A 26,262-nucleotide genomic window follows, 5' to 3' on the forward strand; every position below is an offset into this window, starting at 1 on the left:
ATATTTCTACAGACAAAATGTCCTACAGACACTATTGGGCACCCTCCTTGTGATTAAGTGAGTCAACAAACGCGAGAAAGAATAATCTGCAATACCAGGGAATCCATTATTTCAGTCTTCCCTCAAAAAACAAGGAAATTATCAAAACAGGATGCGGCGCATATGGAGATAGATGACAGTGGCATGGTATTCTGAAATTGGTCAACAATTCCTCCATCTGTGCCCAACATGGGCTGATACACACCAAGTTTCAATTCAGGACTACACCAGTCACAATGATACAGCAACAATTTTATTGCAAATATTCATATTGGTGCAGATCAATGAATTGATGCACCAGGAAACTCCTGGAGATACAGCCAGGGGCGTCGCTAGGTTTTATGAGTGCGGGGGCTTAGCCTCCATGAGAGAATGCCGAAGGGTGGGTACCATTGTGTGTGATCAATTTTTTTTTTTCTGCCAAAAGTCGGCATCGGCCTAAAAAAACCCATAAGGTCCGACTCAGGCCCGACTTACGCAACCTTTCATGTCCAACCTTTGGTGTACAATAAAGGTCATAATAGGATCTTTGATTTCACTTGACAGATATATTGGATGGAGAAATGGGTCGATAAGAGTGGCATGAAAGAAAAACAAAAAAAGGTAGTGTATGAAGTGTTATTGGCCTGGAATGTCTCCACCTCCTCGTGTTTGTGGGTCAGAGAGAGTTGAGTGCAACAGGCTACAAGCAGGGCGGAACTGCTCGAGTGCGTCGAAGCGAGGGGACGCTCGGATCTTGAGTTCGTTCCATCCAAGTCGAAGTTAACCACGCTGACGTGCTCGGCCTTTTTCTGACGTAACTCGAGCGCACCTCGGATATTATCGTGGCTCGTTTAAAAGGCCGTTTTGGGCACCGTTTGAACTTCACTGACGTTATTGCCCTCAACTTGTTTTTTTTTTTTTCTTTTGACGACAAGGGAGGCGGCGGAGGCAGTACTCGGCAGCCATCTTTGGACCTGCCTTGCCTGGGAGTGGGATTCGACCATTCTGGCAACCCAAGTCACTTCTAAGGGTGTGTATGCGCTTTTCTTGATTTTCCTTTTTTTCTTTCGTCATATTTTTTTGGAACCGAAATCAACTCCGTCGTCTTCCTGTGTCCATCGAGTGACAGCCGAGAGAACCGCAAGAATCCGACACGCTAATTCGACCACAGGGCCAAGGAATGAGAAAGAAAGGAACACGTAGTTTTTTGTTTTAGTGTTTTGAATTTGACGACATTTCTACAGCACCGCCTGAGAGCTGGCCTGTCACAGGAGGGTGAGTTCGGAGCTAACGTGGCTAAGCTAACGTAGCAAACATCCCTGTAGCTTAGCCCCCGAATATCTCTTATCGTTACCAAACGAACTCGAAGTCAATGTTTGTTCCTTTCATTTCACAATCGCCGAACGACACGCTCGGTTTTGAACACTACGCGCATTGTTGGGCTTGTTTTATCATATGACACGTAACTTAATCTCGCTAACGTCAAGTTCGGTGCTAACATCACAGCCAACGCTGGGCTAGTTAGTTGTCGGGGATCTGATCAAACCACATGATTTGAAACGCAACACAGATAAGTGGGTTTATTTATTTTCCCCGAGAGTCTGTCGTAGAAAAGTGACAAGGATAAGATAATCTCTAAAGCTACTTGTGTTGCAACTTCACCGGTTAGGGGAGGGGGGGGGGGGGGGGGGGGGTACTCACTAACCACAGGTATAATCTCGTTTGGCTGGCGACAATTGCTGGTCAAAGTGGGCTACTCAGTTAGCATTATCTCGCCTATAACTGCGACATATGTGTGTCGTAACGTAATGAATGTTTCCACATACCGTAACACGAAACTACATAAGCTTTTGATATCCAAGTTGTGTGTCAAAAGGAAATGACTAATCTGTTTAATCATATGTTTACCAAAAGTGTGTTCTGCAAGTTGATAAGCGTGAGCCAAAGTCTGAGGAATCAACCCAACTGCAATACGTGAAATATTGCCATTGGATCCACATACATAAATAAATGACATTTTTCCGAAGTGCGCTCACTAACGTCACCGACTGCGTTTTACATTTATTTTCAGACACCACTAATTCCTTTTAAGGTCTAATATGGAGATACTGTCGTACTAATTGCCCTATAGCTATGTGAACAGGAAGTGGTGAGAAACCCTCCAGCTCAGTCGCCTCGTCCTGCCGCATTCTTGCGCGAGTGCGTGCTGCTGCGCGAAAAGGTGACACGCGTGAAGAAGGTATGAGTGGTCGGCGTTCACGCGTGTCGACTGTGAACGTCGTCACGTACTTTGGCACTAAAGCTTGTTCGCTCCATGACTATTGTTGTGGTGGAAAAATGGCAATAAAAAGGCCCCAGGCCTCCATATGCATTTTTTTACATAATATAAACCACATACAGGTGTCTTAATAACACGTCTGTGCCATGCTTTCTTTAAGAATTCCAGAAAATTATAGGGTAGTTTTAGGGGTGGAGCTTTGGATTTGGTGAGCCAGCCTTCATAATGTCAGGCATCATCTTGGTCTTCTTGAGGGTTCATGGCGACTGGCTTCTACTAGCTCAAACTGTGGCAGAGACGAGAAGTCAATTTTGACGCTCAATTTGTTTGGAGTTGCGACTTGTTTAGTGTTAGAAGACGATAGCCTGATCTGAGGCGCTAGTTGTCCCAGGCAGGCGAAGAAAAGTCTTGTGACTCCCGCCTCGACTTTGCATCTGCTAGCAGCTGATCATCTGAGCGGGCCTTGGTGATTTTTTTTTTACACTCGACATCTGTATGGCAGTTGCAAGAGACGGCATAAATAGCCCCCCCCCCCTTGTTGACCTCGTCGTATGTAATTTTGAATAACACGTAAAAGAAATTCTTTTCTCACATCGATCTTTCCCCCCCCGATCTAGAATTAAAGCGAGCTACAATGATTTATTTTTAAACCGTAGAGACCCCGCATGTGACGATTCACAACAAAAAAAAACAGACTAGCCCGTGGTAGCTTTGAGGACATGTTTTCCAGGAGCGTACAGGTTTGACGAGAAGTTCCATCACTGGAATGCTTTGTCTCAGCCAGGCATCTGACAAGTGAGGCAGTGTGTTGTCACCTCGGGACCTTTTGTCAGGGGGTGACATCGCTCTGTCCGCATACCACTGGCGGCGGTGTGAGGTGAGAGTTTTCAGGACACAGCCCTCCTGATCTCATGACTAGAGTTGTCGCCATGGCAACCCACTTATCTTGCGCTACTCTAGGATGTCCTCCACTCCCGAACTTAAGATATTGTTCCCATTACTCGTTTCAAATGAAATTTGAACTCTGGGTCACCACAGAAAGGTAAAAAATGTTAGGACCACCTCAGATGTGAAGTGATCCCCCCCCTCCCCTCCTGAAAATTTAAACCAAATTTGGCAGCTGACAGAATTTTTTTGAATGGAATTACAATGTGTATATATTTTTTTCTTTGCTTTCAGTGGTGACCACATATGAGGCGACTGTCCTGCAAATGAGCCGTCGGTGGGGGCTTTTTAGTCGCTGTCGCAGACCCGGATAGTTCGGCGGCAGCGGCATCAACCCCACCCCCCACCCCCACCCCACCCCCGACTACCACCTCCCCACTATGCCCAACAGCAGTCGGACGGGGAGCCTAAAGGACCCCGAAATTGCCGAGCTCTTCTTTAAGGAAGATCCGGAGAAGCTCTTTTCGGACCTACGCGAAATCGGACATGGCAGTTTTGGTGCTGTATATTTTGTGAGTATATATAAAAAAAAAAAGTCCGGTTCAAGCAAAGACGTGGAAAAAGAAGCTCATGACGTACTTGCATGACAAATGTTTAGAAGCGATTACATCAGTGTCCTGCTCACTTTGTCCTTCAGGCACAAGATGTGCGAACAAATGAGGTGGTGGCCATCAAGAAGATGTCCTACAGCGGAAAGCAGTCCAGCGAGGTTGGACTCCTGAGAGTTCTTAGCGTAGTCATTAGGTGTTTTTTTTTTTTTTTTTGTTCCCCTCTGACTTACCTTCCCTCTGCATGCTCCTCAGAAATGGCAAGACATAATCAAGGAGGTGAAATTCCTGCAGAGGATACAACACCCAAACAGCATCGAGTACAAAGGATGTTATCTGCGAGAACACACGGCTTGGGTGAGAAGCACCGTGAAGATGTTCCAACTCTGCTGGAACCTTGGAAGCCTTTAATGAGACACTTAATACACCCTTTGAATTGATTTTGTGTATTATTTCAGCTGGTGATGGAGTATTGTCTAGGCTCTGCTTCAGATCTGTTAGAGGGTGAGTGAAAGTTGAGCAATTTTCACACGAATCCCTGACCCCCCACCCCCCGACCCGTCTGGATTTGCATGTTGGTTATTTTCTTTTTTTTCTCCAGTGCACAAGAAGCCCCTGCAAGAGGTGGAAATCGCCGCAATTACACACGGTGCTCTTCAAGGTTTGGCCTATCTTCACTCCCACAACATGATTCACCGGTGAGTGTTCATCAGGAGAGCGTGTTGCAAGCGCCGATGGCCTCGGGCTTTCTGTTTTCTATGCAGAGTTGTTATCACTCACTCATTCCCGCCCCCCTTCAACCCCCCCCTCCCGCTCGTGTGTGTTTGACAGAGATATCAAGGCAGGAAACATCTTGCTGACAGAGCCAGGCCAGGTGAAACTCGCTGATTTCGGCTCGGCCTCCATCGCCTGTCCTGCCAACTCCTTTGTTGGGACGCCATATTGGTAAGCCCAGTGACACGAGCTTTTGAACGCCGTTTTTTTGTAAACGCAGTCATCGCTGATATGTGGGGTTTTTTTTTTAGGATGGCCCCAGAGGTTATCTTGGCTATGGATGAGGGCCAATACGACGGCAAGGTGGATATTTGGTCTTTGGGAATAACCTGCATTGAATTAGGTAAAGTCATGATTTATTTTATTTTTATCAAATCTGAGAGCTCTTCTGATTTAGCCTGTGTCTTTTGTTTATAGCTGAGAGGAAGCCGCCACTGTTCAATATGAATGCAATGAGTGCCTTATATCACATAGCGCAGAATGAGAGCCCCATGCTGCTGTCCAGCGAATGGTGAGCAGCAGCCACATTTCTCTTTCACGTTCAGCACCCCGGAACTGACCGTTTCTTTTTTTTTTTAGGACGGATTATTTCAGAAACTTTGTAGATTCTTGCCTACAGAAATGTCCCCAAGATAGGCCCACCTCCGAGGAGCTCTTAAAGGTCAGCACAAAAGAAAGTCACTGACCGGAAAAATCAATATTCCGAAAAGTTGAACACAATGCGTTTCTGTTTTCAGCACGCGTTCGTCCAGCGTGAACGCCCCGAATCGGTTCTGCTGGACCTCATCAATCGGACGAAAGATGCAGTGAGGGAACTGGATAATTTGCAGTATCGTAAAATGAAGAAGCTCTTGTTTCACGAAGCCCACAACGGCCCCGCAACCGAAGCCGCGGACGAGGAGGAGGTCCGTCGAGCTCGGCGTCCTTTCCCGTCGCCGTCATTGGAATATATAGCGTGTTTGTTTTTTGACACCGTACACGTCGGGCTATTTTTAGGAGCCGGAACACAGCGTGGGCAGAACGGGCACGGTGAACAGTGTGGGCAGCAACCAGTCCATTCCCAGTATGTCCATCAGCGCCAGCTCCCAGAGCAGCTCCGTCAACAGCCTGACAGACGCCGGAGATGACAAAAGCGAGGTGGACATGGAGGGGGACCACACTGTCATGTCCAACAGCTCCGTCAAACACGTCAAACCGGTAAAACGTGTCCGTTATTTGGTGCTTTTTCTAGAGTTCTTTGAAATCCATTTTTAAAAATATTTTCTGGCTATTATGTCCAAAATGTAATCTACAAATAATTGTCGTGCCTAACTTTCAGGAGAGAGGAGCGCACAAGAAAGATTCGGAACCTCACGCTCGCTCATCTGAGCCTCAATCCCAGCCCGCCAACGCCCCGCGGCCCAAACGCAACCGTGAACACTTTGCGACCATTCGCACGGCCTCAGTGGTAAATGACCTGTCCTTTGTCGTTTTCAAACAATTAGGGAAACCAATTTTGTTACCTCATTATTTGTCGAGCCAGCACCACTACAACAAATGTTCTTCCGCCATGTTCACCAGCTCACCCGGCAGATCAAGGAGCACGAGCAGGACTCTGAATTACGAGAGCAGATCTTGGGGTACAAGCGCATGCGGCGGCAGCACCAGAAACAGTTGATGGCGCTGGAGAACAAGCTGAAGGCGGAGATGGACGAGCACCGACTGCGCCTGGATAAGGAGCTGGAGAACCAGAGGAACAGCTTCGCTCAGGAGATGGAGAAGTTGATCAAGAAGCACCAAGGCTCCATGGAGAAGGATGTATGTCTTAAGTGGTTTTAGGTGCAAAAGCTTTTTTCTTTTCCCCCTGCCAACGAACGCGTTTTACCTTTCAATAGACCAAAACGTTCAGCAACGACGAGAAGAAGTTCCACCAACACATCCAGAGCCAGCAGAAGAAGGAACTGAACAGTTTCCTCGAATCACAGAAGCGGGAGTACAAACTTCGCAAGGAACAACTGAAAGAGGTAGTGAATCCACCCTTGTTGTCTTAGTTAGCCGAATACTAGTTTTCCACACAAATATTGACTGTAATTATTATTGCGGTGGTTTACGTTATCGTAAAACGAGGTGAAGAGCACAAACAAACCTCTCACGCGGTTTCCTCCTACAGGAGCTGAACGAAAACCAGTCGACGCCCAAGAAGGAAAAGCAGGAGTGGTTATCCAAGCAGAAAGAGAACTTCCAGCACTTCCAAGCCGAGGAGGAGGCGAACCTGCAGCGCCGACAAAGGCAGTATTTGGAATTGGAGTCCCGCAGGTTCAAACGGAGGATTTTGATCGCTCGCCACAACATCGAGCAGGATTTAGTGCGCGAGGTTAGGAATGACACGATTTTATCCCACGCTCGATTTGTCTTTGTCGTTACCGATCGTTTTCCTCGGTGCCCAGGAGCTGAACAAACGACAGACCCAGAAGGACCTGGAGCACGCCATGCTCCTACGGCACCACGAGTCCATGCAAGAGCTGGAGTTCCGCCAGCTCAACACCATCCAGAGGACGCGGGGCGAGCTCATCCGACTGCAGCACCAGACGGAGCTCACCAACCAGCAGGAGTACAACAAGAGGCGGGAGAGGGAGCTGAGACGCAAGCACGTTATGGAGGTCCGCCAGCAGCCCAAGAGCCTCAAGGTAATTCAAATTTTGCTCAAGTATCAGAAATTTTGGCTCACTCAACAAAGCCTGTAAAATGCTAATTGTGTTTATTTTTATGATCTCTCTTCACAACATAGTGTCTTTTTATATTTAATAAAATCCTATCCATTTAGATTTGGGGGAAAATGACCTCCTGGAACAAATAAGGTTCATGATCAGAGGTTCAGTCATAAATTCTTCTTTGACAGTCCAAAGAGCTACAGATCAAGAAGCAATTCCAGGACACCTGCAAGATCCAGACCCGGCAGTACAAAGCGCTGAGGAATCACCTGCTGGAGACCACACCAAAGTCCGAGCACAAGGCCGTGCTCAAGCGCCTGAAGCAGGAGCAGCACCGCAAACTCGCCATCTTGGCCGAGCAGTACGATCACTCCATCAACGAGATGTTGTCCACTCAGGCGGTGAGTAATAGCAATACGTAAGAAAAAAAAAAAACTTCATCACATGACCATTTGCGTGGTATTTATTCATTTATTTGAAATTATTTTTCAATCCCCCAGCTTCGGCTGGATGAGACTCAAGAGTCCCAGGGCCAGGGCCTTCGCATGCAGCTTCAGCAGGAGCTGGAGCTTCTCAACGCCTATCAGAGCAAGATCAAGATGCAGACGGACGCGCAGCACGAGCGCGAGAGAAAAGATCTGGAACAGAGAGTGTCGCTACGCAGAGCGCTGCTGGAACAAAAGGTTCGTTCTGTCAAACTCGTCGTATAATAATTCGCATAAATTGTAAAACACAGATGATGGAGGATCTTTATGTAATCTCCAACAAAAGCGCAGATGTGGGCTGCTGCCAAGCGGCCAAAAGTGGAATTACACCTGAGAGTAAAGTCTGAACTAGCTAATGAAATCTAGGGGTCACTGTAATATAATTTTTTTTTTCCAACAGTTGCATATGGTGGTTTTGACCGCTTGTTGCCTTTCAGATCGAGGAAGAGATGATGTCCTTGCAGAACAATCGCTTGGAGCGAATCCGCAGCCTGCTGGAGCGTCAAGCGCGAGAAGTGGAGGCCTTCGACTCTGAGAGCATGCGCCTGGGCTTCAGCAACATGGTGCTATCCAATTCCCCGGAGTCCCTCGGCCACAGCTTTCCCGGATCGCCGTCAAGTTGGAGTGTCCATCTTCAGCAGCAGCAGCAGCAGCCGCCGCCGCCGTCGTCAGGAAGCTTTCACGGGTCACACTGGAGCGGCGGCAGCTCGGGCGCGGGGGGGTCGAGCCGCCAAGGCAGCCACCGCCATTATCACTCCAGTCCCGGTGGGCCACCTACGCCGCAGAGCTGGGGTCAAGGCGTGCAAGTAGGAGGGGCTCCGCAGCCATGGGGTCACCCGTCAGCCGCGTCGCTCGTGTCCCGCACTGGCGCCGTGGTGCAAAACAGCCCCCAAGGAATGGGGAGGACACCGCCCGGGGGCCACGGCGAGCAGGGCATGAGCAGGAGTACCAGCGTCACCTCGCAAATATCCAACGGGTCCCACCTGTCCTACACATAAGTCCTCGGGTTGCTCAGCTGGCGCACGTGTCAAGTGCAACCAAACGCAGCAGCCAAGAAATCTCCCCCCCCCCCCGCTCCCTCCCTCCCTCCCTTCATTTTTTTCTACTGTGCGCACCCACACGTGGATGTGTGGTTGAATCAATGTTGCTCAGGTCAAATGGTCTGCAAATAGCCGCAGCCCCCCACCACCCCCCCCCCCCCTCCCTCACATCCTTTAGGTTTATGACGTCAGCACATTTTTACTGATACCCGCTAACCTTTTTTTTTTTTGTTTTAAATTGTCCTTCACGGCTCCCATTTTGCACATGAAAACACTGTTGAAAGATCACCATATATTCAAATATTACCCCCCCCCCCACCCCCACCCCCACCCCACGGCCCGTGATTGCGCTTCGAGACAGTGTTGTAATGCCAGCCTGCTGCGATGGCCATCGGGATCCATTTTAGACCGCCGCCAGCCAAAAGTCACAACCAAAAAATAAAAAAAAAGCTTTTTTTTTTTTCCCTCCCTCGGGTTCAAGGCCGCAAACTTGATGACGGTGCCTTTTTCAGACATATTAGGTCTTATATGTTCAGAGTCTGCTAAATCCCCAATGGGTCACTTTCATGCTTAACCGTATACCCCCCCCCTCCCCATTTCAAGGAAGTTCTCGTGTTTATAAGTTCTTTTGGGTGATGTTAAAATAGACTCCGCCATATGTGTAAAATGTAAGAGCCCCGGTGGAAACGTTCGTAGAGTGTGGGTGCGTGTTTGAGCATTCTTAGGATCCTTCTTATTTCCACAAGTTCCAATTATATTCAGAAGTTCACGCCGTAGTGATGTGCCGAGTAGTCTTAAAAAGAAACTGTGAGAAGTGGAGAGGAATGTGTAAATAGTGCTTTTTTTTTTTTTTTTTTTTTTTAAATAGTAGTTCTTTTAGAGCAGTGGTACTCTTTTGAGGTGACATATCAGTGTCCACAGTGACACACTTACCTTCAAAAACAATCAAAATCAGATCGTGATTTTTTTATCAGTGCCTTTTTTTTTAGAGAAAAAAAAAACTGCTGCCTTTTCAAAGCACTTTATGCTAAATGCAAGATTGTTTTTTTTTTTTTATTAAAGTAAATATTTGATTTATTTTGGTGAAAGCACCTGGTCGATGAGCGTTGTCGGAGGGATGCGGCGAAGCCCACGGCAAGCCTGGCGCATGTCGGTTGAAAGCCGCCGCGTCGGCTGAACGTGCGGAGCCAAATTTGGAGTTGTGGCTTTGTTGGTTGAGCAACTTGGTGGAATTGTTTAAAAGCCATGACCATGACAGCAGGCTGGGTGCCACGGCGACAACGCAAAAGGTGCGACGACACGTCGCCGCTGACTGAATCCAGCACACGCGTGTGCGTTTGTGAGGGAACACGCAAGTATGAACAAATGTGGCGTCGAAGCACTTAGCTGTTTATTTTACACGTTGCAGGAGCAGCCTGCGTTGCGTGACAAAACTGTTAGAGGGGCTGTTAATTTTTTTTTTTTTTTTTTTGTGGGCCACATTGTAATCACTAAGTGGAAAATACAAATTTTTTGTTTCACTTAGCAAGAATGGTGAGTTCTAATTTACAATGTCGGTGTGCTTCAACTGTGATGGACGCATCTTGGAAGCAAATTGTTCGTTTTAAATAATTTGCTTTGTTTTTTTCCTGAAATAAATATTTTTCATGTTAATAAATGCATAATGAGAACAGGATAAATGTGTAAAAATTCAAAACAAAGTTGACAACAAGAAAAGTGCTAAAACAGGGTGTTGCTCGGTGATGGGACCAAAGCCAAAAGATCTGAAACAGGAAGTGTGTGGTCAAGAATTTCATCAAACGTTTGACATCGAATTTAAAAATACTTATTCCGTGCAATAGAATATCCCAAAACTACGTGTGATTTTTCCTATTTTTAAGATTTGACCTTTGATAGACATTAACCCCCAAAATTACAAACCTCTACATTTTAATTTGTGTGCCACAATTATAATTTTTCCCCCCCAAGTGTTCAACTATTGTCCAATTTGTGTTAGGTGTTTCGGTGAGGTAAAAAAAAAAAAAAGAATTAAAATCTTTGTGCCAAAATCACATTAAACCCAATTAGACCCAATTTGCTTTAGTGGGCAGGGCCACCATAAAAAATGCGTGGCCTTTGACCCTATGTACTTTAAAGCACTTGACTTGGACATCATGTTAAGCAAATTAATCCACCTTTTTGCCAATCCAAGCACCTGTAACTACCGCCATACAAAGTTTGGAGAAAAACAAATTACTCTTAACCATCCATTTTCTACAGCAGAACCTCACCGACCCCATGCCAACTTTCACTTTTGTTGTCACTGTCAATATTTGTGTGTGATTGGATGGTTATCAATATCCCATCGCTCCACCAACCTGGATGTGTTTTTGATTTTGTCTTTTTCCTTGGGGGGGGGGGGTCTTACTGACTGACTTGACTGACTGACTGAACGCAAATTGAGGATTCTGAATAAGGCAACAGACAGAGAGGGCTGAAGTCTTCTGTGGTCCAAACACTGTGCCATAGTTGCCTGGCCCATATGCTGCCATGTGGTGACCCCTGCTCCCCCCCCCCCCTTTCCCCCCCTTCAGTGAGCTGTCACATCTGATCCAGAGGCCAACACACATGCACCCGCTTTGGTGACAAATACAGTGAGAAGATAGAGATTGCATTTCTTTTGAAGATGTCAGTATTTTTATTTTTGTTGGCGCATTACCACTACAACTTGTAACCTGTATTAAATTGTATAGATGGTCATGAGAGTTTATGAAGATGCTACACATAACGAGATGCTCAAATACTTAAAAAGTCGATTCGAATTGTATTAAGAAAAAAAAAGATTCATTAAAAAGAATAAGAATAGAATCAAATCTACTATTTTGTTTGTATTATAATGTACCATTATGTTGGCAGAGGGATTATTGAAAATAAATCAGCTGTAATAAAGTAATTTTAGTATAAAAGGCGTTGTGTCTAATTTTATTTTGTATTTTACTTTACTTTTTGCGTATGGAAATTCCATTTCCGACTTCATGATTTTCCGCGCTCTGATTGGTCCGTGGACCGGAAGTAATCACAGCGTGCGGTATGACGAACATTGTAAACAAATGTTTTAACGATTGAGCGGAGGAATGCCACCCGAAGAGAAACTCGTTTGAGTAAGTACGTTTATTATAATGTACGCAAGAACACGATCGTGTGCTAACATTAGCCACAAAGCTAATAACAGCCTCGCGAAATGGTGGCAAAATAACATCGTGGTATAAAGTGCTATCATAGCCTTCGACATGTGTGGGCGAAAATGTCCGCTTAAACCTGAACTCAAATGTTTAATCCTGAAAACAAAAACGGTGTTCTTCAAAGTTGAAAATTCCTGATTTACTAGCTAGTTAGCGTGAGAATGCTACAGCTAAGTCCGATTTGTTTTGAATCGTCAAGCTTGTAAGAGTTCTATTTGATAGTTGTCGTCCTTGTAATTGTTTCTTCCCTTTTTATTTTCAGGATGTTGTGCGAATTAATTTTCACGTCACTGTGGTTCCTGTTTGTCATCTTCTGGGTGGAGACCAGTGTATGGTTCTTCCTCGCGGTGTTCCACCATGATCGAGCCTTGTACCTTTGGGAAGATGGGTGAGACATTTACTTCTCAGAATAACACTCAAGACTCAGATATAGTTCATGTTTTAATAAGTCTAAAGAAATAAAATCATGTTATTCTTCAGCCCTGATACCAGACCAGCAGTTTATTTTGAATCTCACCTTGCCTTGTGTTTCTTCACAGAGTTGATTCCCACTTGCAGAGAGAAATGTAGCCCATGGACAAGAACATCTGGGAGCACCTCCTGAATGCACTGTTTTGAGATGTGTGTCCACACCGTAATGCCTTTTTTTGTTATTTTTTTAATACTTATCTGCAATAGATGCACACGGAACAAAGGGTATGGATGGAGCTCTGCCGGGACCTGTTGTTGCCTTCATGTTTTGACTTTTGGAGATGATGGAGAAATGATTAGTGACTTCTGTGAGTTGATATACTAGTTTGATATACTAATAATTTTAATCTTGTGGGATGTTTATGTCGATTACACTGCCGTTCTATGCGGCTTTGGTCGTCGCTTTTTGAAGCCATGTTTGAGATTGCAATATATGTTTCCAGTTGTATTAGCAAACTGTTTTGTGATGAAATGTAAATGTACATATTGGATATGTTGGGGCCAAACATGATCAAATACAAACATCATGTGATGTATTTTATTATCAAGAACGATGGGGGGCGGGGGTTCAAATATAGATGTAAAATATTTAATTTGAACATGTAATGAATTTTGTTTAGTTCAAATTTTAATTAATTATAATTAAACAAATAAATATAAAACTAAATGTGTTCATTAAATGATTTATTCTAGTATCTTTTCACATGATTTACCCTAAAGCCGTGACGTACAAGACCAAAACCAAATGAACCCAACCCTTGTGTTACAGGACTACAGACAACAGGGGGCGCTCTCAAAAACTTCGACTACATTTTAAGAGCATCTCGGTATAGCACTTCCGACATAGTTCGCTTAATGGAGGGTAAATTTCGATAATTTCGTGTTCCTTCCTTTTTATTCAGAGGATCCACTTGTTTTCGTCGAGAATATTATTCAAAGCGGACACTTTGGAAGCCGCTTCGTGCTATAATGGCGCCGACGATTCAGACGCAAGCACAACGCGAGGACGGCCACAGGTAAAATATGTTAGGCGCTAGCTTTGCAGCTAACTTGTCACTAATTAGTCTCGTATTAGCAAATACGGCGTAATTGTTGGTTTTGTTTTATAGCGTCTTAATTATGCATTCTTGATTGTTCTCATAATACACCAATTGTACCTGGATAACAAAGCATCTGTCAAACTTCATGCAATCTCGTGATAAACTTGGGAGAATCTCGCAGTTGCACATAAAAACAAATTGAAAACTACAACGACCAAACTAATTAAATTTGAAATTTTTGCATGGCAGATGACATATTATTCATTTTGATTGGTTAATTATCAATTTCTTTTTTTGACCCTCTTTCAGTCGGCCGTCATCACACAGAACTGTCCCTGAGAGGTAAGTCGTGCTGATATGTAATTTTTTTTACTTTAAATGGAAATGTCAAATAATTTGTGACAATATTTTTGTTTCCACAACAGGTCAGGTGTGGTCTGTCGGGTGAAATACTGCAACAGCCTGCCCGATATCCCGTTTGACCCCAAATTCATCACATACCCGTTTGATCAGCACAGGTATTGTCATGGCCTCTTTCTATTCTTACCATTATGGATGTAAACAGAGTTAGTCATTTTCTTGTTGCCACGGTAACAGGTTTGTACAGTACAAAGCTACATCTCTGGAGAAACAGCATAAGCACGAGCTTCTGACCGAGCCGGACCTCGGCGTCACCATCGATCTCATCAACCCGGACACGTACCGTATAGACCCAAACAGTAAGCCTCTTTAATCATGGCCTCCATTCCACTGGAAGCTGAGTTGTGTTAGAAATGAAACGCAACTGAAGTGATTCTTTTGCAATCCAATTTTTGTTTCAGTACTCTTGGATCCAGCTGATGAAAAACTGTTAGAAGAGGACATCCAGGCTCCGTCCAGCTCCAAGAGGTAAAAAAAAAAAAAAAGAGCTCACCCAGATTGCTTGAGATGCCTTTAGAGATGTTTATACTTTTTTTTTTTTGTTGTTGTTCTCCACCCTTTAAGATCCCAGCAGCACGCTAAGGTGGTGCCTTGGATGAGAAAGACGGAATATATTTCCACCGAGTTCAACAGATACGGCGTCTCCAATGAGAAAGTGGAAGTCAAGTGAGTTGATGGTCAAGTGGCATCGCTCGTTTATCTGGGAGCGAGCACAACGTCATCGTGTGTTTGTGCTTAGGATCGGCGTGTCTGTCAAGCAGCAGTTCACAGAAGAAGAAATCTACAAGGACCGAGACAGCCAAATCTCCGCCATTGAGAAAACTTTTGAGGACGCACAGAAAGGGGTGAGGGCTCAGTCGCTTGTCAGACACCAATCCTGCAATGCTTTTTTTTTTTTTTAATTCTATTGCGGTCTAACACATCTCTTCAGTGAAATATTTGTGTTGACCACTAGATGGGGGTACACTTTAGTTTGTGTATTTCATTTCATATCTAAAAGCACTTTTTACATTCAGATCGCTCAGCACTACAGCAAACCTCGAGTTACTCCTGTGGAGGTTTTGCCTGTGTTCCCGGATTTCAAGGTAAGCTTCTAACTTTTCCATCTGCTCAGGTGACATCAAGCGTCACTAAAAGGAAAGCGGCGACTGTTTGCCCGATGCATAATGTTGTCCGTGTGCCTCGCCAGATGTGGATCAACCCGTGCGCTCAGGTCATCTTCGACTCGGATCCCGCTCCCAAAGACATGTCGGCAATTGCAGGCGTGGAAATGATGTCCCAAGCCATGATCAGGTAGCGGTCAAAAAAAGAATGATCAAAATATCGGGCTAGAGTGACAAACGACTTTCCACGCACGCAGAGGCATGATGGATGAGGAAGGGAACCAGTTTGTGGCCTACTTCCTGCCCAACGAGGACACGCTTCGCAAACGGAAGCGAGACTGCGACGAGGGGCTGGACTACATGCCTGAGGATCTGTAAGAGAAGACGAGAAGTCGCTTCATTAGGCACGCTTTGTTTATCAGGTGGCTTCTTTTTCCTTTTCAGCTACGACTACAAGATCGCCAGGGAGTACAACTGGAACGTGAAGAACAAAGCCAGCAAGGGCTACGAGGAGAATTACTTTTTCATCTTCAGAGATGGCGACGGGGTTTACTACAACGAGCTGGAAACAAGGTTCGGCGCGGTCCAATGTGTCTTGCGTGTGCTAACCGGTTTTGCGTGTTGACACGTGTTGATGTCGACTCGCGTGTGGCGCAGAGTGCGTCTGAGCAAGAGGCGAGCCAAGGCGGGCGCGCAGTCCACCACCAACGCCGTGTTGGTGTGCAAGCACAGAGACATGAACGAGAAAGAACTCGAGGCCCAGGTCCGTCTTCACCATCCAAAGACTTTTATTTTATTTTTTTCCCCTTTCTTCTTCTTCTTCCTCCCCACCGCTGATGACTCTCTGTTCGTTTGATTGACAGGAAGCCCGAAAAGCTCAGCTGGAGAACCACGAGCCCGAGGATGAAGAGGAAGACATGGACATGGACAAGGACTCTGGTCAGTCATCCTTTATTCTCTCAAGACAGCAGTGTGACACTTTTTTTAAATCCTGAAAATATCATCCCAATTGATATTTTGTCCATATTTATTTTATTGTAATAAGGCCCCAAAATACAATTATTCAGAAATAGTATTTATTTACATAAAATTGCCAATGTAATTGTTTTATTATATTTTTGTTTAAATAATGTAAGTAACGTGATGTTTTTTATTTAATTTATTTTTATTTTTAAACCCCCTCCAGGCGATGACAAAGAGAGAGGTAGCGGCAGCGAGGCGGAGAATTCCGCCAGCGAGTCAGACAGGGACGACGAAGAGCCAGAGAGGCGGGCGCGAGAGGAGGACGACGACGAAGAAGACCGAGACAGAGGCAAGATTAAGAACAAGAGGAGGCGGTCGAGCGGAAGCGAGAGCGGCGAGGACCGCACCCGCGAGATGCGCGACGAGGAGGAGATCTTTGGCAGCGACGATGACGAAGACAGCGACAACGAGCCGAAGAGGAGCAGCGGCGAGGATGCCAGCGACGACGACGAGAGAGGAGGAGGAAGCGGAGGCGGCGTCAGGAGTCTCAGCGCCTCCCCGGCTCCCAGTGAGCACAGCAGTGAGCACTCGGAGGCTCAGGCGCCGAGTGCCAGCGCCAGCGAGAGAGCGTCGGATTCCAGCGATGCCAGTGACTCTGAATGATTGCGCAATCATCTTCAAGTCTTCACTTTTCATAATATGTAGATGTCGACTCGTTGTGATGCGGACATCGCTCTTTTGTCTTTGAAACAGAACGTAAAAATGTTTTTTAAACATGATGTCATAGCTTCACATCCAAATAAATGTTAAGCTCATTTTTAAGAATTCCACTCGTTTTTCTGGCCTTTTAAAGCAATCAAATTAGTCTTGGTAGTGATGTGGATTTTTAATTTCAACTATATTCACCAGTAATCTAACCAATACAAGTTGAAAAGTGAAACATTTGAACGATATTGAGTCACCCACACGAGTTAAACGTAATAATATTTTCTTAATCACCAATTATCTTGTGTTTTGCCGTCCAGACGTATGACGTCACACGCATGACGCTGGCCTACGTCACACGGCAACTAAGAAAACCAAAAAAACTGAAGTACATTTCTTGCCAGGCGTCTACTCTTGTATTGTAATAAACACTTTTTTTTTGTACATACATTCTTTGACTTTGTCGGATCCACGGCGGGAATATCTTTCTCATGGACACCACTACGACGGAGAATCGGAATGTACGCCTCTCGCTGCTACGGCAACATTATTGCTAGCAAAACTTGCTAAGCTACGACGAGGCTAGCGCTAAGCTATGCATTACGCGTTAGCTTCGGCTCGCTAAAAGCACCCACAAAGCGACAAAGGTAAACAACTTTGTGTCTTGTCCGTGTATGTTCAGGTAATAAAAACACCGAGAACGAATTTATTAGACGTGGCTACGTTTTTTGAAGTGTTTTGAGGCAGCAGCAACAGCGTCAACGAAAAACAATACAAATCCCTCCCAATCACTAGCAAGGCCGACTTTGCTAGCTCTGGTTAGCTCATTCCAGCTGTCTGAGTCGTCGAGAAGTCTCTTTTTATTCTCCGGTGACTATTCTTGGGGACAGTATTCTGACCAAAAGCCTCCGTTGAAGTGTTAATATCGGTTGTATAGCTGCGAATGTTACAGGTGTTACCATTTTGTAGTGACGGGCGAGTTTTTGACATGCTAAATTACACTTGCCGGTCGCCCAGTTGTATATAATGTACTGCACTGTACGTGTGGACACATTTTGATTCAGTGGGTAATGTACTATGTGGTATAAAGCAAAACAAAAAAAAATGTTTCTTAAAAATAGGCACTATGACACCGCCCATTTTATGACTTGAAGAATAATGTATCTGCGATTTCTTTCCTCCCACCCTCAATGGTTCTATTTAATATGCAAGTATATTTTCAAGGTCTTCTTCCCATGTATATATATTTTGTATATTATTAAACGCAAGCCACAAACTAATATGTATTACTGTAATAAACAGAAGAGTCATTATACATAAATGTATTGTATTTTGTAGGGTAGCTTACATTACAATATATGCAAATGAACCATCAGATAAAACGAGTTTTACCTACTTTTTAACTTTAACCTGATGAAACCCAAGACGAGACGTTGCGGAATGCAAAAACATTAATCTCACTTTGACAACATAGGTTGCATTCTGTTATCATAGAGGATCATGTAATGTTTGTATGTAGCTATGATTTTTTTGAAAGTGCTCTTTAAATAAAGTTAACTTGAGTTTTAGGGTATTAAAGACTGCTAATTGAAATGCTAATAATATTCCTTTCTGTAGCTTTTTTTAGGTGACCAATATGATCCCAAGCATGCAAGAGTGACGACAATCTATTTGGACTCCTCCTATCGGGATTACTTTCCAAGGAATCCCCCAAACAGCCCACACTGCGACTTGTCAAGATTTCCCATTATGATTTGCTGCACGTGAACCATGTGAGGGTCTCTGAGTTGTCGTCTGGGGAAAAGACTTGACCCTGTCTGTCCCTGAAAATTGTGCTTCCCCACCCCGTGGTCCCCCCCTCCCCCTTCATTCCCCTCACCCCGCCCTCACATTCCCCATCTCCTTACCTAAAAAAGGAGACACGCCATGATGTTCAGAGACCAGGTAGGTATCCTCACGGACTGGTTCAAGGGCTGGAACGAGTGCGAACAGACAGTGGCCCTGTTGTCCCTCCTCAAGAGGGTGTCCCGCACCCAGGCTCGCTTTTTACACATTTGCCTTGAACACTGGTTGGCGGACTGCACAGAGATTCATATCTTGGAAGCAGAGGCCAACAATGCAGGTAGATGAAGACCTATTTCCATGCTGGTGTACAGTGGAACCTCGGTCGGTCGCAAGATAATGCTAGTCGGAGTTGGAACTAGAAACAAAGAATGTTAAAAATGTCTAATGAGGTTGCCGAAGTCCATTTGGGGAAAGTGCAAAAGAAAAAAACGAGGTATGCTGTGGCATCTTTGGAGGTTCCCCTGTATATCCAGCTTGTTGTGTGATCATCATGAAGAAGCAGAACTGATGAAATGTTCTCTGTCCTCAGCCATAGTCAACCAGTGGCACCAGGAGCCCAAGGAGAAAGTGGTGTCCTTGCTCTTGTCCCATCTGCCTTTGTTGCAGCCACGCAACAGCGAGGCCAAATGTGAGTACATGAAGCTGCTGCAGAAGGTGTTGAGTCACACCATTGAGAGTAGCTTGTTTGTGGAGGAGAGCAGACAGCTACTGTCCTACGCGCTAATCCACCCCGCCACCACGCTGGAGGACCGCACGTCCCTGGCTATGTGGCTCAACCATCTAGAGGAACACCTATCCGGCGGTTATGCGCCGGCCACACGGGCGCCCCCCAGCCCGTACCACCCGCGTCAGGGTTCAGATGAGTGGGCCGGCTCGGCCGAGGGCCTGGAGCCCGGCCAGGCCTGGCACGACAAGTCCCCCTCGTCCAGCACGTCTCCTGCAGGCCAGAACGGGCACATGACTTTTCCGGGCGGATTGTCCTCTCCTGTCAACAGCAATAATACAGGTTTATTTTTAGCTCCTGCTGTCAGAACCGCAGATAACACAGAGTTTTATTTTTTTATTTGTCTTTACAAACCGTTCCTTATTCCCAGGACTAGGCGGGCAGATGCAGCCCAGCCCTCTGAAGAAATCCGCCATCCCGTCTGGTTCGTGTAACTCTGATTGGCTCGGTCAGGATGACGTGGGAAGCCGGCAGAACTTCCTCCCGACGGACCACGCGCCGCTCTCCCCGCAGAGCAGCGTGGCGTCCTCGGGTAGCGAACAGACCGAAGACCAGGGCTCGGTACGCAACACCTTCCAGGAGGACGGCAGCGGCATGAAAGGTCAGACGACTTTCTCAGTCGTGTGCGACGCGGCAGTATTTGAAGATGACCTCTGCTTTATCGCAGATGTTCCCGCGTGGTTGAAAAGTCTCCGCCTTCACAAGTATGCATCGCTTTTCTCCCAAATGAGCTACGAGGAGATGATGATTCTCACGGAGCATCATCTGGAATCTCAGGTTTGTGATAGATCCACGCTGACATTGCAACAGAATCCCCGAATTTCAGTGGCCATCATTCTGATTGAGCCACTGATGAAGAATTAGCCCATCCGGACCTTGCAATGACAACAAGATTCCACCCGATGGCGCCACAGTATTACATGCATTGCCTCTAAATTGACTTCAAATATATAATTTGTGTTGGGAAAATTGATGGGATGATCCTCGCCTCAGTTCACTCGAGGCCCTATAAAAAGCGGATTGATACCGGTGGATGTATCGCTCCTGTCTCATCAACGATAAACACTTGTGTTCTTAAAGTTGATAATAATACATCACCTTTCAACGAGGCATGAAATGAAAGAATGTAGCCCGCCGGTCACACGATTGTTGTCACCGCCCCCCTCGGCTTGAATGAAACAGATGGTGATTATTTTTTGAGTTGTGTAGCTCGGGCAAGAAGTGACACGTCGTCTTGTTATCGCCTTCCTTTTTAGAACGTCACCAAGGGAGCGCGGCATAAAATTGCCTTGAGCATCCAAAAACTGCGTGAGCGGCAGAGTGTCCTCAAGTCTTTGGAAAAGGTAATTTACACAGTTTATTTTCTGGGACAAATAAAAAAAAAGTAGTTCATTTTCATACCAAGGGTCAGGAAATTCCTTTTGGGTTTTAGTTACATCTTGTGGCGCGTTTGCAGGACATTTTGGAAGGAGGAAACCTGCGCAACGCTCTGCAGGAGCTGCAACAGATCATCATCACGCCTATCAAGGCCTACAGCACGTTGACGCAGACCCCGCAGGAGCCGGCCGGCTCCCCTCCCGAAGCCGCAAAGTCGGCCACGGATAAAGACGCGGCCCCCGAGGGATTCCATTCCCACAGCGACGGAGACTCCTCGGTGACGCCCATCTCGGACGGTGACATTGCCGGACAGTTCACCCGAGTCATGGGCAAAGGTAAGAAGCACCTCCCTGTTTGTCATGTTACAAATCTCTGCAAGTTGAATTTAATTCCGGAACTCGTGTCTTCCTGGAGATATTGTCATTGATTTCCCAGGACATGAGTGAACGGAAGCATACTTAAGTGCTTTCTCGAGTTGATTGTATCATCTAATAAGTTATTAATTGTCCTTGTCAGCGTTCTGGACTCTTTCCACATGAACAAGCTCGCTTCTTTTGTTTCAGTGTGCACGCAACTGCTCGTGTCCAGGCCAGATGAGGAAAATATCAGCTGCTACCTCCAGCTCATCGAGAAATGTCTAATCCATGAGGTAAGTGTATTCGATGTCTTTCCTGCAAATAGTGTCCCGGGGCAGAGGAGTGTTTATTGATTTTGCTACAGATGAGGGCGGAGACCTTAACAGTCGTAAATCTTGCGGACGCTGAAAGAAATATCGAGATCAAATTGCACCATCGAACGAGGTGGTTGAACTTTGTTGTTTTTCTTCGTTCTTCGAAGGCTTTCACAGAAACCCACAAGAAACGTCTGGTTTCCTGGAAGCAGCAGGTCCTCAAACTGCTCCGCCTGGTCCCCCGGAAAGCCATGCTGGACATGCCCGTGTACCGACAGAAAGGGTGAGCCCGGCGCCCCTCCCAATCCGAACCGCCGTACTTTCAGCAAAGTCAAAACGGAGTTCTGTTTTTCTTCCAGCTGGGCCTACGGGTCCAACTCCCTCCCCACAGCGGGCTCTGTGAGCGGAGGCGTGGGCCGGCGGGGCCAGAGGCAGTTTCAGATAACCCCCCGCGGACTCCAGGCGGGGCGCATCGGTCTGTTGAGTCCCGGCGGAATCGGCGGCGTCTCTCCTCGCCACACGCTCACCAGCCCCGCCGGGCTGGCTGGCCAAGGTCGCCAGGTCGGTACAGCTACCCGTCGATGGCGGCCGACTGACGTGACTCATCGGTACGTTTCTGTTTTTTTAGAGCTTGTGGTTCGCCAACCCCGGAGGCAGTAACAGCATGCCAAGTCAAAGTCGCAGCTCCGTGCAGCGGACCCACTCGCTTCCTGTCCACACCTCCCCGCAAACCATGCTCATGTTCCAGCAGCAAGGTACTGTATCAACCCTCTTCCATCCATCTTAATTCATCGGCTCAACTCCTACCAGGTTATCAGTAGAACACTGATATTAGTCTTAGAAGATGAAGAATACACGAACATATTGTTTGTCTACATGTGTTTCTACACCATTTGTGTTCCACCTGTTAAAATTGCAACATAGTTGCATTAGTATTAAGCTAGTGGACTGTAACGAGTCGGCCATCGTTGTTCTCTTTGTTTTATGCTTAATTTGAAAGTAAAATTCAACTTGGAAAGAGAATTTTGCTTAAATGGTAATATATTCCTCATTTCATTACTTTTTTTTTTTAAATGCCCATTTTTTAGAGTGCAGTGTGTACTTTGTGTGCCATTTTTGTCTATATTTTTCCCCCCGACTATAAATGATGTGCTTTGGCGCAATCAAATTTGGGAAACTAGACGCCTAGACGATTTGCATAAATACGTTATCAGTATTTTTACACGCTGAACACTTGTGACTCTGCTCATTTTTTTCCATACACCCAAAAGTAGCTTCTCACGCAACAATCGTGGAGAAGAAGCTTTGTCGCCTGACAGCCAGTCTGTAGCATCTGTCGTCCTTTGTGGGCAAATAAAAAAAGGTACATTGTGTATTTCAATGAATAGGCAGGAAGCAGCCTCAAACATTTTCACAGGCGAGGCTGCGTCGCGAAAAAGGTCAGCGTTGACGCTGTCGGAACACGACAGGGCCATTAGAAGAGAAATCCGCAACACGACATCTGGCGTACCAGCGCTTCGCAGAATGTGCCGGATTGTTTACAGCCACACGCTGTTCGCTTCGTCTTGTTATTGTGTGTCTGGCACAGAAGGGAGCTCGGCGCTCTGTTGCTAGAATACCATCAGTGACTTCTTTGTTTGTTTTGGTTCACTTGGTGAAGCCGTGCAGCATTTGCGCGATGCAATATTAAGTCGTTGGATGAAATATTAACAGCTGACACTTTAAATCTCCAAAATTGTTACTCAGAAAAAAGATCCTTTTATCATTGCAACTCACAATAGCACAAATTCCTTCTTTTAACTCAACGACTTTCCCCTTCTGTTGTTTTTTTCCCCCCCATGAATTGCTCCTTGGTACAATCCCATCTGGAGATGATGAAATAAATGTGGAATCAGTAATCCCACAGCAATTTAACACCGAATTATGTTTCTTTATTAGATTGCCAAGTTCCAGGCGCTGACCTGGAGATCAACCCAACGCTGGAGTCGCTGTGCCTCAGTATGACGGAGCACGCCTTAGGCGGTGAGTGAGCCCAATACGCTCTCCCTATCGAAAAAAAAAGACGAAAAATACGAGCGGTAAGGATAAAATGTCTTGACACGTTCTCATCCCCACCACAGACGGAACCGACCGGACATCGACGATATGAAAAGACGACAAAAGAGAGGGGGGAAGGAAAGGAAAAAAAAATGCTCCTCATCACCCAGCACAAAAATTACGTACGCTCGAGCAAACCAGGCAAAGCAGTCACTACATAATGACAAAAAAACTGTGTATATGTTCTCTAATATTTTTGTACTTTATTATATACAGCTAAGTTTATTATTACAAAAAAAAAAAAGGAATACAGATAATTATTATATTGCAGGACAGGCAGGAAGGTTGCCGCCCGTGTCACTTGCAGGACTGTGACATGGCGCAATCGCGAGCGAGACAGATAGGCGCTGTCTTCAAAACGGCCCTTTTTGATTTCTCCTTCTTTTCCTTCTTCTGCACTGCCTCGCGTGTAGATCGGCCACATGGAAGGCACTTGTATACAAACGGCACTGGGCTGGAATTGGCTAATGAAGACACTTTTGAGAGCCCGAAAGGCGTCTGAAAAGGGTCCCCCCGGCCCTTGTTGAAACGGCGACTTGTCACCTCGCGGTCATGCCGCCCAAAGGCGGGCGTCGCCTTTTATTTGAAGCGTTCCGCCCTGAAGACTCCTCCTCTCCACTAAAGCCAAAGAGAAGGGTTGTTCGGTCCATGGTTGAATTCCTGGCGACGGAATGGTTGAACTTTCAAAAGCAGTCGGAGAACGCTCGGCTGCGTTTCGTCTCCGTTATCCTTTTTTTTTTTTTTTAAACTCCCTACTGGCGTCAATGATGATGAATTATCACGTTGTGCCGAGGAGCGAGGGCCGGCCGAGGGTTGGGCTATTGCACAAGAGCTGATTTCAAACCTGGTTCCTCTCCAGGGACCCCAAGCACACGGGTCTTCGGTTTTTAACATGTCATGGTCTCTCACTAAAAAAAAAAAAAAACGACCTTATTTGAAAGCAGGCCATAAATAGGTATAAAACAATCGAATGAAAAAAAGTAAACCAACGTTGTAAAATGAGTATTGATGGAAGATTCTCATCTACTGTAAAAAAAAAACTGATTGGGAATCCCTAAAATTGTTTCAACTCTTGACAATCGGCCCCCCCAAAATACACCCTCTTTCCTCACACGTGACGATTTGATGACTCATGCGTTTCCAAGGTGCTCCAAGATGTCCGTATTTTTCCGTTAGTGTCTGTGTTTCAGTAAGCCCTCGACATTATTGCGTGGTATCAGTGTTGAATTTTTTTTTTTTTAAAACAAAATAATAATAATAATGAATAAAGAAACAAAAGAAGCGGTCTTCTAACCCCGGCGTCTGTCTTGGAATGTGGCAGAGCGGAGGTGCATGTACCTTTTGGATACGGTCTCTCTTTTGGATCACTTTGTTTGTTCGGTTGCTTCGTAAGGCAGGGATAACCGTTGGAGTTTTTTATTTTGGTAAAGATGGTCATACAGTGGAACCCCCAAAGTTGACTTCCGATTTAATCCAATCTGAAGTTTTGCTGTTTCTACAAATTAAAATTGTGTTTTAACTAGGGCGGGACCAATTTGGATTTTTGTTAGGCCGAGTCTGAGATTTTTCAGGATAAAACTCAGATAACCAATTAATCGGTTGATTATTATTATTTTTAAATATATAATAAATAAATCTTTTTGTGTAACGCTTAAAACAATGAAGATTAAAAAGTCACATTACTGTAGCATGTCCCCTTTGGATAATTGTATCAAGTTGCTAGCTATGATTTCAGCGAAATATTTTTGACAAAATAATTTTCTCTGATTGACTGCCATTTAATAAATTCTATTTCTTTGATTGTACACGAAGCAGCTAGACAATTTTCTATATCGTGTAACTAACAAAAAAAAATTGAAATTCCATTTAATTCCAAATTCTTTCATGACTTTGGAAGTTCCACTGTATCCACAAAATTTTGGGTTGTTTTTTTAAACTCTCCCTCGATATGGATAACTTCTGCTTTCTTTCTATAATCGCATGTTTTTACGGCACTGTTGTAGATAAGAGGTGAACGGACATCTTGCAACTAAAGTTGTGTGTATGCTTCAGCGTGTGCGTATGTTTAAAAACGCCTGTTTACATCTTTCTAAAAAATAATGCCCGTGTCATTATGTGAAAAAACAGAACACCCCCTTTTTTTTTTTTGCGGATTTTTAACATGTTGGCTTCACGGTGTCAAGTTATATTGCAGTCACGGTTTTCTTCAGAGCAGGCTCTTGGATACATCTGACTTACTAAAAAAAAAAAGGAGAAAAAAAAAAAAGACGCATCACGCTCGTGCCCGACATGGACCTCAAACAGCTGACATTTTTAGGACTTGTGTTACATATAGCTCGCATTACGAAACGCTGCGGTAGAATGCGGTACAGTGGCCGTGCGGAATTACGATGCTCCGGCGGAGGCATCGCTTCGCTTTTCTGAGCCACGGTTGATGACTAACTCGTCAAACACTACACAACAATACAAGGCCAAGGAGTACTCCATGTTTACATTCCACTGATGCACTTCCAAGTTGTGTGTTTCTGCACACGGACAGGGGTGGGGAACCTGCGGCCTTCTCCCCGGTGGCTTATGGTACACAAAAAGTTCTGAATGGACCTAAGGTCAACCTAATTCGACCTCGAAACTTTTCATTTCGAACTTCTCCGTATTTTAATACTTTTAATTTTCTATATTTCGGGGTTCCATTAAAGTCAGTTTTGGTATCATCCTGAAATTTCACCCAAAAACCGGATAACCTTTTGCTGGATGAGTCAGCTCATGTTTGCGTGAACTTAGGATGGGCCTCAGAGGACTAAGTGGTTCCCCCATCCCTGCAACCGGTGCTTACAGTCATGCTGAG

General features: G+C 45.4%; 3 protein-coding genes and 1 long non-coding RNA gene across 5 annotated transcripts; 3 read left to right on the plus strand and 1 right to left on the minus strand.

The window, feature by feature from the left end:
* The first annotated feature begins 713 nt into the window (after positions 1 to 713).
* taok1a (TAO kinase 1a) lies at positions 714 to 11,728 on the plus strand. 2 transcript variants are annotated; one of them, XM_088380369.1, is made up of 20 exons: positions 714 to 1,296; positions 3,479 to 3,756; positions 3,882 to 3,953; positions 4,048 to 4,149; positions 4,251 to 4,296; positions 4,394 to 4,490; positions 4,624 to 4,737; positions 4,818 to 4,909; positions 4,984 to 5,077; positions 5,146 to 5,227; positions 5,304 to 5,471; positions 5,563 to 5,763; positions 5,885 to 6,013; positions 6,127 to 6,363; positions 6,441 to 6,569; positions 6,716 to 6,919; positions 6,993 to 7,232; positions 7,445 to 7,657; positions 7,757 to 7,939; positions 8,179 to 11,728. In XM_088380369.1, exons 2-20 carry the CDS (start codon positions 3,625 to 3,627, stop codon positions 8,737 to 8,739), a joined length of 3,096 nt encoding a protein of 1,031 aa, XP_088236495.1. In that variant the 5' UTR covers positions 714 to 1,296; positions 3,479 to 3,624; the 3' UTR covers positions 8,740 to 11,728. The 2 variants fall into 2 exon arrangements, with proteins under 2 accessions (XP_088236495.1, XP_088236494.1); XM_088380368.1 differs by having other exon boundaries at positions 714 to 1,051.
* A 1,514-nt stretch (positions 11,729 to 13,242) lies between these two features.
* paf1 (PAF1 homolog, Paf1/RNA polymerase II complex component) lies at positions 13,243 to 16,824 on the plus strand. The gene is made up of 14 exons (XM_088380372.1): positions 13,243 to 13,489; positions 13,823 to 13,855; positions 13,939 to 14,031; positions 14,111 to 14,232; positions 14,335 to 14,401; positions 14,498 to 14,599; positions 14,673 to 14,778; positions 14,950 to 15,018; positions 15,123 to 15,226; positions 15,294 to 15,410; positions 15,481 to 15,609; positions 15,694 to 15,799; positions 15,900 to 15,975; positions 16,223 to 16,824. Exons 1-14 carry the CDS (start codon positions 13,443 to 13,445, stop codon positions 16,660 to 16,662), a joined length of 1,611 nt encoding a protein of 536 aa, XP_088236498.1. The 5' UTR covers positions 13,243 to 13,442; the 3' UTR covers positions 16,663 to 16,824.
* On the minus strand, positions 16,196 to 18,251 carry LOC148395609 (uncharacterized). Its single transcript, XR_015859362.1, has 2 exons — positions 18,101 to 18,251; positions 16,196 to 16,741 (listed from the first exon to the last, which is right to left on the minus strand). It is a non-coding gene; the product is annotated as an uncharacterized LOC148395609 (long non-coding RNA).
* Positions 16,983 to 23,610, plus strand: samd4b (sterile alpha motif domain containing 4B). Its single transcript, XM_088380371.1, has 13 exons — positions 16,983 to 17,351; positions 18,322 to 18,826; positions 19,079 to 19,555; positions 19,644 to 19,874; positions 19,941 to 20,050; positions 20,530 to 20,616; positions 20,730 to 20,985; positions 21,214 to 21,299; positions 21,488 to 21,603; positions 21,680 to 21,881; positions 21,949 to 22,075; positions 23,259 to 23,342; positions 23,441 to 23,610. Exons 2-13 carry the CDS (start codon positions 18,631 to 18,633, stop codon positions 23,467 to 23,469), a joined length of 2,001 nt encoding a protein of 666 aa, XP_088236497.1. The 5' UTR covers positions 16,983 to 17,351; positions 18,322 to 18,630; the 3' UTR covers positions 23,470 to 23,610.
* Positions 23,611 to 26,262: the final 2,652 nt, after the last annotated feature.

This window comes from Syngnathus floridae, chromosome 7 (genome assembly GCF_059516105.1).
Source record: "Syngnathus floridae isolate MCC-2025c chromosome 7, RoL_Sflo_1.0, whole genome shotgun sequence".
In the NCBI taxonomy this organism is placed as follows: Eukaryota; Metazoa; Chordata; class Actinopteri; order Syngnathiformes; family Syngnathidae; genus Syngnathus; species Syngnathus floridae.